This window comes from Kogia breviceps, chromosome 14, assembly GCF_026419965.1.
Source record: "Kogia breviceps isolate mKogBre1 chromosome 14, mKogBre1 haplotype 1, whole genome shotgun sequence".
Taxonomy (NCBI): Eukaryota; Metazoa; Chordata; class Mammalia; order Artiodactyla; family Physeteridae; genus Kogia; species Kogia breviceps.
This window is the reverse complement of record NC_081323.1, coordinates 56,679,672-56,695,540: the sequence shown is the minus strand read 5'-3', so window position 1 is coordinate 56,695,540 and position 15,869 is coordinate 56,679,672. Positions and strand designations below refer to the sequence as shown.

Sequence of the window (15,869 nt, the reverse complement as noted above, 5' to 3'; positions counted from 1 at the left end):
GGTCTGGGTGCGGGACGGAAGAATTCCACAGCGCCCGGTTGACCCGAGAGCGTCCCGGCGTGCTCCGCGCCTCTCGCAACCACTTCCGGGGCGGGAGCGGGGCCACTGGGTCCGCGCGCTGTGGCGGCGGCCGGCGCGGAGGGACCCTGGACGGGCGCGGCCGAGGGAGCGCGGCGAAAACGGGGCAGGGGTAGGCGGCGGCGGCGGCAGCAGCCCCAGGGCTGCCCGCGGCCCAGCGCAGGTAGGCTCCGCGGCGGCCCTGCTTCGCCTGGTGTCCTCACCTGCTGCGCACTCTCGGGGCGTCCCAGCAGTGCCGCTGGCTCGCCGCTTGAGTTTATGACTCCGAACGTCCGCATTGCCGCTGGGGAGCGGGGACGATAAAGCCACGTGCGGTGTAGGGTTACTGGGAGGAGGTGTCAGTGCTTGGGTAGTTCCTTAGGTTACCTTCCCCAGGGCCTGAGAACGAGGTTGGGATACCCGGGGCCAGCGGAAGGCCCACGTCCCGGGGCGGTACGCGGTGCCCTCCGGCTTTCACAGACCTCCTCAGCAGGAACGTCATTTTTTTTGTTATTGTTAATTTTTTTATTTTTTGTTTTGCTTTAAAAGTAACGAATACTTAGCATTTTACAGAATGGACAGAACACGAAGGTAAAAGGAAAATCAAAGGGTTGCGTTCCTAGTGCTACTTCTTGGAAATAAATCCTGGAAGCGATATGCAAAAGATTTTCTACAAGTGCACGTGATGTATGTGTGAATACAATTTTGTTGGTAAGGAATACTCCATCATTGTAGAGCATCTGGCACGCGGCATGGTGATAAAGGAAGTAAAAGTATTGGGTTGGCCAAAACGTTCTTTCGGGTTTTAAGTAAAAATAAAAGACACATTTTTCATTTTCACCAAGAACTTTATTGAACAACGTATTCAGTTTCGTTCTACTACCTTCTGCCATTTTTCAGGTAGCTTCATAATTCCATCTGCCCAAAACTTTTTATCTTTTGAGCAAAGAACTGTTCCAGATATCTGCCTTTTAGTCTTTCAGGGAATTGAAATTTTTTCCCATTGTGAGAATTTTGTAAAGACTGAAATAAATAGAAATCTGAAGATGCGATGTCTGGTGAATATGGTGGATGAATCAGAACTTCCTAGCCAAGCTATAACAGTTTTTGCCTGGTCATCAGAGAAACACATAGTCATGTGGTATCCTGATAGAAGATTATGCGTTTTCTGTTGACTGATTCTAGACGCTTTTCGTAGAGTGCTGCTTTCAGTTGGTCTAATTGGGAGCAGAGCTTGTAGGAATTAATCTTTTGGTTTTCCAGAAGGATCTCATAATAGAGAACTCCCTTCCAATCCCACCTTATACACAACATCACCTTCTTTGGATGAAGACCGGCCTTTGGTGGGGTTGGTGGTGGTTCATTTCGCTTGCCTCATGATCTCTTCCGTTCCACATTATTGTACAGAGTCCAGTTTTCATTGCGTGTCACAATTTGTTTGTTTTTTTTTATTTTGTAAAAATGTTTATTTTTGGCTGCATCACGTCTTAGTTGCAGCATGTGGGATCTTTCGTTGTGGCATGTGGGCTCTTTAGTTGCATCACGTTGTCTCTTTAGTTGTGGTGCACAGGCTTAGTTTCCCTGTGCGGCATGTGGGATCTTAGTTCCCCGACCAGGGATGGAACCTGCGTCTTCTGCATTAGAAGGCAGATTCTCAACCACAGGACCACCAGGGAAGTCCCTACAATTTGTTTTAAAAATGGAACGTTTTAGTTATGTTTAAGTAGAGAATCACATGTAGAAATACAGTCAAGAAGGGTTTTTTTCGCTTAACTTATGTGGAACATCAAAGCAATTAACATAACCAAGCTGGTGCAAATGATTTTCAGTGCTTGATTTGGATATTTTGATTATGTCGGCTATCTCCCACGTGGTATAACGTTGATCATTCTCAATGTCTCGATTTGATCACCATCAACTTCAAGTGGTCTACCTGACCTTGGAGCAGCATCCAGTGAGAAATCTCCAGCATGGAACTTCTCAAACCACTTTTGACATGTTTGATCAGTCATAGCACCTTTTCCATACACTGCAGCATTTCCGTTGTGTTTTTACCTTTCTTGAAATAATAAAGCTTGCTGAAAATGTTGCTTTTTTGTCTTCCATCTTCATTGTTAAAATGGTTACACAAAAATTCACCAATTTTGATAAGTTTTTTAAAAAATGCATGCTGATATGGCAGCTGTCACAATACAATCTGACAAAATTGTTTCAAATGAAGTTAAAGACCACTAAGCGCTACTAGAGCCATCTTATGGAAAAAAACCAAACGAACATTTTGGCCAACCCAATAGCTTTATGGTCTCTTGGCAGCCGAGTTCTCCCTCCATGGGCTCCTGGAGTGGGAGTCTGATTCTGATTGCCCCTCAGCGTTCTGGAGAGTGTCAGGTGAACCTCCAATAAAAGGAGAGAGAACATGGGTCCCACACTGGAGGAGGCATTTGGAGTAGAAGAAACACACCCAAAGAAGGCTTGGGTGTATTGAAAGGAGTGCTGAACTGACACTCAGCTTATTTGGATTCTTATCCAGCCTCTGTGGCCTGGACTGTTCAGCTTGGGGGTTCCCACCTGAAAATTGAGAGAGCTGATTGCTCTCAGGCCCTGCCAGTGTGGACAGGTGGTTCCAGAAAGCAGGGCTTTGCTCTGAACTTTGTGACACTTACTCTGGCCAAGGGCCGACAGATTCTTTGTCCCCCAAATTTGTGGCTTGTTTGTTGTTTGGCCATCTTGGCTTTATCTCATGCTTGGAAGCATTTGTTAGTAGAGATTGATGTGCTAATGGCATCTGTGAACCCCTGTGGTACCTTTAGGCCATCTGAACTGGAAGTGGTTTTGTTTTTTCCTTCTCTTCCTTTTCTACATCTTGGTCTTTGTTCTTTCCCACCCAGAGTAGAACAGGAGACAATTGTCACTCCTGGACTAAAGGTTCTACTAGGAAGCTGATGACTTGGGCTTGATGGGTTAGGATTCCTAGAATGAAGGGCTCTTCATCCTGCTGTTGTCCCATCTTGGGGAAAGTGTCACCCCACAAACTAACCAGTCTATCCCATTCCCCCTTGTCTCTCCCACATTCAAGAGATGCATAGGTAGGTTCCTAGTCAGTTAACACTGGTCACATCCTGGTTTCTGTGTTGGGGCTTTCTTTCCATTTGCTTCAAAATTTGTTTTTAAAATTTATATACAGTAAATTTACTTATTTTGGTGTTCAGGTTATGAGTTTTGATAAATATATAGAGTCATATGTCCATCAATCAAGATACAGAACAGGTCCATCATCCCCAAATTCCCTCTTGCAGTCCCTTTGTGGGCCTCCCACCCCTAACCCTTATTACCACTGATCTATCCTCCTTTAGTTTTATCCTTTTTTTAATTTAAAGAAAATTTTTAAACACATGCACTTGTATTGTTTATTTATTTACTTATTTTGACCACGCTGCATGGCATGCGGGATCTTAGTTCCCCGACCAGGGATCGAACCCGCGCCCTCTGCATTGGAAGCACGGAGTCCTAACCACTGGACCGCCAGTGAAGTCCCCCTTTTAGTTTTATCTTTTCTAGAAAGTCCTGTAAATGGAATCATACAGTAGGCAGCATTTTGAGTCTGGCTTAGACTTGTTATAATGCATTTGAGATTCGTTCATATGTTGTGTGCGTCACCTGTTTTCCTTCTGCTTATGGCTGAGTAGTGTTCCATTGTATGGACGTGCCACTGTTTGTCCATTCTGCCGTGTGTTTTTAACCACAGTCCTTGGAAATATCATGTCCCCATTAAACAGTAAGGAACTAGGGGTTGGAGATGGTAAGTAGCAGAGCTGAATTTTGATCTAATTCCAAGTCCAGGGCTATTTTTTTAAATTTTATGTATTTATTTTTGGCTGTGTTGGGTCTTCCCCGCTGCATGCGGGCCCCTCCTAGCTGCGGTGAGTGGGACCCACTGCCTGCCGCAGTGTACAGGTCTCCCACCATGGCGGAGTCCCCCACTCCCTCTGCGGAGCACGGGCTCCAGGCACGTGGGCCTCAGCAGCTGTGGCATGCAGGCCCAGCAGTTGTGGCCCACGGGCTCCAGAGCGCAGGTTCACGGGCTCAGTTGCTCTGCAGCGTGCAGGATCCTCCCAGACCAGGGATCGAGCCTCTGTCCCCCACATTGGCAGGTAGACTCTCAACCACTGCGCTACCAGAGAAGCCCCAGGGTTCTTTTTCACCACATCTAAGAGCTGATTTGGTCCACTGACCTAATTACCATTTCTCTGCTTCCCATCCAAGAGGTTGTCAGGCTCCTTGAGTTCCCTTTCTAGAATGTGGGGCCTGGGGGTCGATAAAGGAAAATATATGCCACAGTTTATGACACAATATGTGCTCTTTTTCTGTCTAGTGACAGGCTCACCAGTACTAGCATGATGGAGCTGCCCGAACTATACAATTTTTTTTCTTTTTGGCGGCACTGCAGGGCTTGCGGGATCTTAGATCCCTGACTAGGGATCGAACCCAGGCCCCCTGCATTGGGAGCGTGGAAACTTAACTGCTGGACCACCAGGGAATTCCCGCATATGATATTTATTGAAAGGAAGTTGTCTGGTCAGTTCCAGGAGTTGGGTACATTGGGCAGCAGTCTGTCAGGGCAGTGACTTAGCCGCCTCCTGTGGGCAGGAGTGTGACCATGCCATTTCACTCCGTGTAGCTACCAAGAAGGAAAGACCTAACGACCCCAGTGCCTCCATCCACAGCGATGTCGGAGCTCAGCGATGAAGCCAGCGAGCCGGAGCTGCTGAACCGCAGCTTGTCCATGTGGCATGGGCTGGGTGCGCAGGTCAGCCGGGAGGAGCTGGCTGTCCCCTTGGATCTTCACACAGCTGCTTCCATTGGCCAGTATGAAGTGGTGAAGGAATGTGTGCAGCGGTAAGAGATCTTGGGAAATGTTCCTTCCTCTTGGATTTTTGAGCTCCATGGTTCAGCTCTCAGGTGGAGCCATCAGGGAGCTAGAGGGGTGGGGTGGGGCTCGCCCACAGCTGTAGACATTTAATCCTTGGGTGGATCAACTGCTGCTTCTCTTGGGCTGTTGTCAGGGATGGTTTATGCTGGACGCCAGTAAGGAAGGCAGTTTTGATTCCGAGGAAGAAAAAGGCAGCTTAAACTTTTTACATAGGCTTAGAAATTGTTCATTTCAGGCTTACTTTAACCAGAGTAATTTTATGGTTTTTACTAATTGCAGAAATGCTCAAACAAAACAAAAATAAAGATTGAAAGCAACGCCCTATGGCCTTCTTTCCCCAGAAGCTTCATTTTAATCCCTCCTGCCGCCCTCTCCCCTTTAGCTTCTGCCATAGAGGAGGAGGTGGGGTTATCCCCACCTGGAGGATTGCACCTTACTCACTGTCCACATGCTGTTTTCACTGATCTTATGTGCATATTAGTTCCCCCTAAACAGCACTACTTCTTAGCACCTTCTTGTTTGAAGTATGGTTTGATACTCAATGTAATTTTTGGAAAGGGATCCATCTTCTCATCTCTTCCCACTTTGTGCTCACTGTTATCATCTCATTGATAACTTAGAGAAACAACCTATGTCCATATCTACCTGGGCCTTTTCCAGTTCCAGTTTGGAGAGTTAAAGCAGAGCCTCGTGGAAGCCCCGTTTCTGGCTCCCACGTCATAGCCATCACTTATGAACATCTGGCCAGTTGGTATTCCTGTACCGGGTGGGTGCACAGGCAGCACATCCCCCGACAGGGTCACCACGACCCCACCTATAGGTCTGCTCCTTTAACATTCACAGGCTTTTAAGCCTTCGGGTGTGCTGTTAAAATGCACAGTCCAGAACGGTTCTAGGAAGTGTTTGTGTTCTGATTGGGGTTGTGACACCTGCGAGACTGAGGCTGGTGCACAGTAAACACACACTGGGGACCCAAGGGGGATTTGGAGGGGTCAGAAGGGAGGATTCGGCTGAAGGGGGTTGCCAGAGCCCCAGGACCACTCTGCTAAGGGGTGGGGGTGGGGGCGCCTCCCTGTCCATGTGAGATGGCGTGTGGTGAGAATGGGCTGGTCTCTAGGCAGCTCTCCCAGCCAGTGGCTACCCCTGCATTCCTGGGATCAGGACCTGGGAAATGTCTGCCTGGGTCCAAAGCCAGGGTCAGTAAAACGTGCTGGTGAATGGAAACTAATTATCTGGTGTAGCTTAGTGTGTGTACCTAGGAGAGGCACGAACTGCATGGGTTGACTGTCACTTGGTACCTCCACTGGAGGCAAGGATTGTGGAGGAGGGAAGACTGGGGCGTGAAACAGGCAGGATGCTCTTGGAAGTGGGTCTTACTTCCATCCCCCGACCCCAAACTCTGGGTTGGGAAGCCTGCATTATTTTTCCTGTAGGAAACACTTTTCCAGAATTGTAACGTAAGTCAGTGAGAAAGACAGGATTCTTTGGTCACAGATTTTTCCAAGAATGTTTCTGTAGGGTGGGACGACAAAGGAGAAATCGTCCACTGTCTGAGTCCCCTCCTCTTTCCTCTCCCCTCAGTTCTGGACTAGCAGACTGATCTGTTGGCGGGAGGTAGTCAAGGCTCCAGGTCAGAGTTTCTCGGCCTCGGCACTACTGATAACATGAGCCAGCTCATTCTTTGTTGTGAGGGGCATCCTGTGCACTGTAAGGTGTTGAGCAGCATCCCTGGCCTCCACCCACCGGATGCCAGTAGCTTTTCCCTCTCCAGTTGTGACAACCAAAAATGTCTCCAGACTTTGGCAACTGTCCCCTGGGAGCAAAATCTCCCGTGGTTGAGAACCATCTATGTAGCTGGTGGTAGCAAAAAAGAGAATTGCTGGCCTTAGGGTAGGAGGAGGGTGCAGATGAGAACGAAAAATCAGAGGAGGAAGGCAAACTTGAGGGAGTTTGCAAAGGCAGTTGTCTGGCAAGTGTAGTCACTCCCCCCTCTCCCCACCAGTGATGTCCAGGGTGGCATATGACTCTGCTTCCTGTCAGCATTTCCTGCCCTTGGCCTGGCCTGGCCACCGGCTTTGGTAAACCCCACCTATGAGATGGCTAGTGTGTCTAGCATGTCTTGCGTTTGTTTAGGAGAGAGTTAGATTTGAATAAGAAGAATGGTGGTGGCTGGACCCCGCTGATGTATGCCTCCTACATTGGACACGATACCATCGTGCACCTGCTGCTCGAGGCGGGGGTGAGTGTGAATGTGCCGACCCCGGAAGGGCAGACTCCGCTGATGCTGGCTTCCAGCTGTGGCAACGAGAGCATCGCCTATTTCCTCCTCCAGGTGAGCTACGAGGGCCTCAGGCCAGAAACCTGAGGGGCCCCTGGCCGCTCTGCAGAGACGTGAACCACTGCAGGCCCCTGTGTGCGTGCGTGTGCTCGGGTAATCACTTCGATTCTTTCAGCGTGATGGCTTGGAGGGCGCCCACCCTGCGCAGAGGAGACGCGGCCTTAACGAGCATTCTGTATTCTCTTGAAGCAAGGTGCTGAGCTAGAAATGAAGGACATTCAAGGCTGGACTGCCCTCTTCCACTGCACCAGTGCTGGGCACCAGCAGATGGTCAAGTTCCTTTTGGACAGTGGAGCGAACGCCAATGTGAGGTGATTACAAGGTCTTAAGTGGCTGCAGGAGGGGGGTGGTCACGTCTGACTCTGAGGAGGGCAACTGGTGAGGCAGCTAGAGGCTGGAGTGCAGGGATCCCCTGCCTTGGTTTGACAGGCTCAAGACAAAGGGAGGGGACAGTCCCGCCTAGGCGTGGAGGCACGGGGATTGTCCTAGCTTTCTCATGCATCTGTCAGGTGGCATTGTGTGCAACATTTTAAGTTCTCTGTGCCTTATTTCCTTTATCTGAAAACAGGATGGTAATGCCCATGTCATAGAACTGTTAGAAGAATTACATGTTCTGTCATATAACAGGGGCCTAACATAGTGTGTGGCACTGAATTGACATGCATTAAATGCTAAATCCCTTTAGCTTTTTTGCCTTCTGTATATATCAGGTGAGGTGATACTTTGAAAACATCATGAGTTTTAAATATAAGCTGGAAGTAGGGTTGTTGTCTAAAGCATGTCACCATGATAATCCTCTTTCAACCCAGCATTCACCTGACACTGCACGCCCTGGCTGGTGTCAGCCGTTGTAACATACTGTAGGTTTACAGGCCACTAAGAAAGAAAGAAAAATGCTCCTAATTAAAATGCATCTTGTTTATTGACATTCTGACTTCAGCGATGCTAAAATATGAAAACTGTGTATCTTCGAATGGATGAAAGCTAGTGGTTAGCTTGCTTCCTGTCTTCTAGCCCAGGTAAAACCAGTGAGGACTTGGTGGGGGGGCACTCTGAGGAGGGCGCTGAGTTAGCCGTAAGCAAGCATTAGGTGTAGTGAGTGCAGGAGATGGTTAGTCCTGGAGCTCCTGGAAGGGTTCCTGGAGGTTGTTGATCTCAAAATGTAGGATATCTGGATAGGTGGAGAGGAGGTGCTAGCTGTCTGTGAGCAGTGAAGGGTGACAGCTACTTTTTGCTGTGATTAAGTAGAGATTCAGGCCATAGCAGGGGGGGAAACAGCTAAGAAGGAGTAAAGATGGGAGACAGATTATCTTAGGAACAAAAGACTAGATCTGGGGTAGAAACCATGGGACTGATGTGTTGATACTCACTTTCTCATCTGTCCACATTCAGGGAGCCCCCTAGGCTTAGGGATGGGTGACTTTGCGTCACTGAGGTTTTGTCTGCAGCAGGTAAGCTTCCGCCCCCCAGAGCTTCCTCTGCTCATCATCTGACTGCAGGCTGTATCTTGCAGGGAGCCTGTATATGGATTCACTCCTTTGATGGAAGCGGCTGCCGCTGGCCATGAAATAATCGTGCAGTATTTTCTGAATCATGTAAGTGACCCTGTTTATTAGCTTATAATTTAGTCATGGCAAGTGAGGCATCATATCACTGAGGAATAAACTGTAATAGAACTTTCTCCTACACAGAAATAACTGCTCTTCATCCATTTATTCAACACATTTTCATTGAACATCTGTTGATGCCAAGTGCTGAGTGGTGCTTAGGCATTAGGGGTACAGTGGTGAGCAACTATAGATACCTATTCCTGTAATAATTTTAAAAATACTATTATTTGAAAAGTATGGAAAAAATTTTAAAACAGTAAATAGCACTCATCATCCCATCACTTAAAAAATTTATATAGAATAAGGAGGCAAAGATCTTCCTTCCTTTCCCACCCACCCCATGTTCCCCCACAAGATGCCCAGTTGGTTGTTAAAGAGACCCAGGATTTTCCTCTGCTGAGAAAGTATGTCTGTAGACACCTGCGAACACATGGCTTTTTGTTTTGAACGAAGTAGGATTCTACTGTGTATTTGATCTGCAGCTTCTAAAAAGTAATATGCCATAGACATCTTACCCTTGTATGGTATTCCATGCAGTATCCATGCCATAGTTAGTTCAGTCAGTTTCTTATTAGTAGAAATTTAGGTTTCTAACATTTTGCAATTATAAGCAGTGCTCCAGGGAATATCTTGGCACCCACAGCGTTAACACGCATGCAGTTATTTCTGTATGCTGTATTTCTACAAGAGGGATTACTGGTGCTCACATTTTGAACTTAATAGGTCCTAATAAAAAGGCAGTTAGGGCTTCCCTGATGGTGCAGTGGTTAATAAGAATCTTCCTGCCAATGCAGGGGACACCGGTTTGAGCCCTGGTCTGGGAAGGTCCCACATGCCATGGAGCAACTAAGCCCATGCACCACAACTACTGAGCCTATGCTCTAGAGCCCGCAAGCCACAACTACTGAGTGCACGTGCCACAACTACTGAAACCCGCGTGTCTAGAGCCCATGCTCTGCAACGAGAAGCCACTGTGGTGAGAAGCACGCACACCACAACGAAGAGTAGCCCCTGCTCTTTGCAACTAGAGAAAGCCCACATGCAGCAACGAAGACCCAAAGCAGCCAAAAATAAATAAATTAATTAATTAAAAAAAAAAAAAAAACAGGGCAGTTAAATTAAAAGACAATAAAAAGATGGGCAAAGGATCTGAAAAGATATATCTTCTTTGAAGATACACAAATGGCCAATAAGCACATGGAAAAATGCTTGACACCATTAGTCATCAGGGAACATGGCAAATCAAAACAACCAGGAAAATAATAATATAATAAAAAAAGACAAGAGGTGGTAATGATGTGGAGAAATTGGAACCCTCATACACTGCTGTAAATGAAAAATGATGCAGCCTCTTTGGAAAACATTCTGGTAGTTCCTCAAACAGTTAAGCATAGAGTTACCATATGACCCAGCACTTGGATATATACCACTCCTAGGTATATACCCAAGAGAACTGAAAACAGGTCCAGGCAAAATCCTGTACATAAATGTCCATAACAGTATTGTTTGTAATAGTCAAACGGTGAAAAGAACCCAAATGTTCATAAGCAGATAAATAAAATTGTTACATGCATACAATGGAATATTAATTGGCCATAAGAAGGCGTGAAGTACTTGCCTGTGCTACCTACAACCTGGATGGACTTTGAAAATATGCTAGGTGAGAGAAGCCAGATACAAAGGCTGAACATTGTATGATTCATTTTGTATGAAATGTTCAGAATAAGCGTATCTGTGGAGACCAGTAGATTAGTGGTTGCCTAGGGCTGGCGGGAGGTACAGGATTTCTTTTCAGGGTGATGAAAACATTCTGAAATTGTGGTGGTGGTTGTCCACCATTGAAGTGTAAACTGTAAGTGGATGAATTGCATGGTAGAAGAATTATTATTTATTTATTTATTTTTGCGGTACGCGGGCCTCTCACTGTTGTGGCCTCTCCTGGTGTGGAGCACAGGCTCCGGACGCGCAGGCTCAGCGGCCATGGCTCACAGGCCTAGCCACTCTGCGGCGTGTGGGATCTTCCCAGACTGGGGCACAAACCCGTGTCCCCTGCATTGGCAGGCAGGCTCTCAACCACTGCGCCACCAGGGAAGCCCAAGAATTATATCTTAATAAAGTTGTTTAAAAAGTTCAACGGGGGAAATATTTAGTAAGTTCTAACAAATTCCCATTAAAAAGGATGTCTCTCTTGTTCTTCCCACCAGTAATACATGACGATGCCCATTTTCTCACATCCTCACCAGCCCTAGATGTTACCATCGTAAAGTTTTGCCAGTTTGGTAGGAGAAAAGTGGCATCTCGTTTTGGTTGGTACTTATTAGTGAGATTGAACTTTTTTTTTTTTTTTTTTTTCGGTACGTGGCCTCCCACTGTTGTGGCCTCTCCCGTTGTGGAGCACAGGCTCCAGACACGCAGGCTCAGCGGCCATGGCTCACGGGCCCAGCCGCTCTGCGGCATGTGGGATCCTCCCGGACCGGGGCACGAACCCGCGTCCCCTGCATCGGCAGGCAGACTCTCAACCACTGCGCCACCAGGGAAGCCCCGAGATTGAACATTTTAAAACATATTTATTGACCATTTGTATTTCTTTTATGAATTGTCTTATTTATTTATTTATTTATGGCTGTGTTGGGTCTTAGTTGCGGCACGTGTGCTTCTCTCTTTAGTTGTGGCGCATGGGCTCCAGAGTGCACAGGCTCAGTAGTTGTGGTGTGAGGGCTCTCTAATTGTGGCACACGTGTCAGTGGTTGTGGCTCACAGGCTCAGTAGTTGTGGCATGTGGGCTTAGTTGCCCCGTGGCATGTGGGATCTTAGTTCCCTGACCAGGGAGTGAACCTACGTCCCCTGCATTGGCAGGTGGATTCTTAACCACTGCGCCACCAGGGAAATCCTGTTTGTATTTTTTTAAACTTGTCTATCCTGGATTATTCTGTATCAGTAGATATAAAGCCCTCTTCTTTCTTGTATGGCAGCATAGCACTCCCTTGTAGGGATGAATCAGTTTCTCTAACAGTGGTCTGCAGATAGAATCAAGTTGTATATGCCATCATGCACAGTGCTATGCGGGATATCTGCACACATACTTCTCCACACACTTGTGCGACCACATCTGTACAGTTCGGTACTAAAGGTAGAAGTTTTGGATGTAGCCTAAGTACAGCCATAACGTGGATGTTGCCAAATTGCTATCCAAAGAGCAAGTTGTACCAACTTGAACGGTGTCTACAGCAGTAAGCATTATGACTCTTAAATTATGAAGTAGTTTAAACATTCAAAATAGTACAGAAGATAATATTAATAAAACTAATCCACATGAATCCAGAGGTAACCACTATCCAGATGTTGGTCTGTACCTTTCCTGTCCCTGACTTTATACTCTCATCACATGCTTTGTATCCTTAAGCAGCGTGTAGATTTGTTTTATATATTTTAAAGATTTATATAAATAATATATTTACTTATATGTTATATATTTATATAATGACTATATCATTTAACACAGTGTGGTACATGTAGACGGGGTTCATTCATTTTATCAGCTCTGTATTTACTGAATGTATGAATGCGGTATATTTTCCATTCCTTTGTCAGTAGACCCCTAAGTCATGTCCACCTTGCTATTCCTGTCAGTGCTGCAGTTAGCATTTTCTACTTGTCCTCTTGAGCACATGTGAAGGGATTTCTTTAGGAGATAAAGATGTGTTCTTCAAAGCAGAATTTTGGGTGTGTAGGCTGGGTGCATCTTCACTAGAGAGTGTACCTTGCTCTCCCCCGTAGGTTTCCCAGTTTGCACACCTCTGACAGTGTTTAATAGCTTGTGTCTCCTGTCCCCTCAAAACCCTTGGTACCTGCTCTCAGCTGAGTGGTCTCCTGTTGATTTTTGCCTTTCCCTGATTTCTCGTGAGGTTGAGCATCTTTTCATATATCTGTTTGCCATCTGCGCTTCCTTTTCTGAACATAATTATTCTTTGAAGGTAATTCCACTCACACGAACTAGGCCTCCTTGAGACGTAGCAAAGGGACAGGCGTTGATGCGGGGCAGGGAGCGCTGGCTGTGAAAAACATAACTTCTGCCTCTGAGCTTACAACCTGATTTTAAATAAGGTAGGATTGGAGACCATAAGGGACAGTTACTGTTATAATTTTTTAAAAGGAAAACATGTTAGAGAATCAGACTTTTGATCATTTATATACCGTGCAGATTACACCCTCACTTGGTGCCTTTACTCTCCAGCTGGGTCTGAGATTGTATGTGGGCGACTCGTATGTAGGGAAAGCAAATTGTATTGGATTTATTTTGGAAAATTTTCTAAATTTTAAACTTTGAAACAATTTCAGACTTAAAGAAATGTTATAAAATAATACAGAGAATTTGCATACCTTCACTGAATTCCCCAAATGTTAACATTTCACTTCATTTTCTTTATCAGTCTCTATATACCTGTTATCTTTTTTGGAACCATTTGAAAGTAAGTCACTGACATAATGCCCTTTTCCTCCTAAATACTTTTTTTTTTAAACCATTTTCTTTTTTTAAATTTTTTGGCTGCATTGGGTCTTTGTTGCTGCGCACGGATTTTCTGTAGTTGTGGCAAGTGGGGCTTCTCATTGTGGTGGCGTCTCTTGTTGTGGAGCATGGGCTCTAGGCGCCCAGGCTTCAGTAGTTGTGGCACGTGGGCTTAGTAGTTGTGGCTCACATGCTCTAGAGCGCAGACTCAGTAGTTGTGGCACACGGGCTTGGCTGCTCCACGGCATGTGGGATCTTCCCAGGACCAGGGATCTAACCCATGTCCCCTGCATGGGCAGGCGGATTCTTAACCACCTTGCCACCAGGGAAGTCCCCCTCCTAAATACTTTAGTATGTTTTTCCTAAAATAAAAATTTTCTCTTTCATTATCACACACAGTTATCAAACTCAGGAAATCAACCGTGAGCCTCCCCCAGTGCACTGATCAGGAGTGGAAGGGGCTGGTCAGTTCTGGTTGTTGCTTTTTGGCTGATGGGCCGGGTCATTCCTTTGCTAGGGAGGCCGTCTGGCTGGTCCTGTGTGGATGCTCCTCATTCCCTGCACATTTCCTCCTGCTCAGTCATGGGTGAGCTCACCCAGTCCCCTGACCTGCCCCCTTAGCCAGGCTCCACAGTTGGAGGCTGGGCACCCCGTGCTCTTTGCCAGGGGAGGAAGGGGCTGCAGCCACTTCGCTCGTACCCCATGTCCCTCCTTCCAGTAGGACCATGTAGGGTGGGCTGGGCCTCTCCTAGGAGGGAGCTGAGGGTGCCATGGCCTCCACATGGGGTGTGCCCCCCGCCATCATGCTGGTTCATGGCCTCTAAGCTTTGTGATCCCACCTTCCTGTCTGTTAAAATGAACTTCCATCATGTTCTTCTCTAGTTACATATTATATACATTATAAAATAGAAAAACAAAAAAATTTAAAGGATAAATAAATTGATGGAAATTCTAATATTTTCTTCCCTCACCTTTGGAGCCTTCTTGTTGTCAGTTCTGTTTTCTTCCTCGTTAAGGAATAGTGTTACTACTCTTTTTTTCCTTTAGTATAATCTGAAGTTGAAGTCTTCCAGGCTTAGAAATAGATATTAGTTAAAATCCTTCAGGGACTTCCCTGAAAGTCTAGTGGTTAAGACTCCACGCTTCCAATGCAGGGGGTGTGGGTTTGATCCCCGGTCGAGGAACTAAGAAGATCCCACAAGCCCTGTGGTGCAGCCAAAAAAAAGAAAAAATCCTTCAGTAAAGATGGTATTGTTTTCTGGTTGAAACCTTTGGGTCCTTCTATCAAACTGAAACTAGAAATTATCTTTTTTTCAGCTTTATTGAGATATAATTGATATACATCACTGTTTAAGGTGTACAGCATAATTATTTGACCTCTGTATATCATGAAATGCTTACCACGGTAAGTTTAGTTTATATCCATGATCTCATATAGATACAAATATCTATATACATATGTCTCCTTGTGACAACTCTTTGGATTTACTCTCTTAACAACTTTCCTATATAACACATAGCAGTGTTAACCGTGGTTGTCATGTTGTACATTACATCCCTACTTTCTACTTAAAACTGGAAGTTTGTGCCTTTTTAAAAATTTTCATTGAGATGTAGTTGATGTACAGTATTATGTTACAGGTATACAACATATTGATTCACAATTTTTTAATGTTATACTGCATTTAGGGACTTCCCTGGCAGTCCAGTAGTTAGGACTCCGTCCTTCCACTGCCGGGGGCCCCGCTTCAATCCCTGGTCAGAGAACTAAGATCCCGCAAGCTGCGAGATATAGCCAAAAAAACCCAGAAAGGTATATCCATTTATAGTTATAAAATATTGGTTATATTCCCTGTTTGTACAATATATCCTTGTAGATTATTTATTTTTACATAATAGTTTGTACCTCTTAATCCCCTACCCCTATTTTGCCCCTCCCCCCAGGATGTTATGCCTTTTGGCCACCTTCATCCAATTTTCCCTCCTGCCACCCCCCTGAAATGATCTTTTTTTTTTTTTTTTTTTTCGGTATGCGGGCCTCTCACTGTTGTGGCCTCTCCCGTTGCGGAGCACGGGCTCCGGACGTGCAGGCCTAGCAGCCATGGCTCACGGGCTTAGTTGCTCCGCGGCATGTGGGATCTTCCCGGACCAGGGCACGAACCCGTGTCTCCTGCATCGGCAGGCGGATTCTCAACCACTGCGCCACCAGGGAAGCCCTGAAATGATCTTTTAAGGCTGAAGGTTTCATTGCTGATTTCTAACCAGAGCTCTGGAAAGTTGGGGATTATAGAAAGTAAAGCTCAATTAGGCTTTTGTACAAATGCGGTTGTTTTCCTACCAGGGGGAAGTGTGATAATCACCTTCTATACTGGGCTCAACCAAGACTGTCAGTTGATCATAGTTTTCTAAAATAGGGGGAAAAAAGTA

The 15,869-nt window shown here is 46.0% G+C and overlaps 1 protein-coding gene across 6 annotated transcripts in view; it reads left to right on the top strand.

The window, feature by feature from the left end:
- The first annotated feature begins 105 nt into the window (after positions 1-105).
- ANKS3 (ankyrin repeat and sterile alpha motif domain containing 3) overlaps positions 106-15,869 on the top strand; it is a 29,426-nt gene continuing 13,662 nt past the window's right edge. For 3 of the 6 annotated variants that reach the window (XM_059036868.2, XM_059036866.2, XM_059036865.2), the window contains exons 1-5: positions 107-241; positions 4,736-4,953; positions 7,121-7,319; positions 7,515-7,636; positions 8,839-8,920. In XM_059036868.2, coding sequence (XP_058892851.1) covers positions 4,784-4,953; positions 7,121-7,319; positions 7,515-7,636; positions 8,839-8,920 — 573 coding nt within the window. In that variant the 5' untranslated portion in view covers positions 107-241; positions 4,736-4,783. Of the gene's footprint in view, positions 242-4,735; positions 4,954-7,120; positions 7,320-7,514; positions 7,637-8,838; positions 8,921-15,869 lie in introns of all 6 variants that reach the window. The other 3 variants (XM_059036864.2, XM_059036863.2, XM_059036869.2) reach the window with 2 other exon arrangements.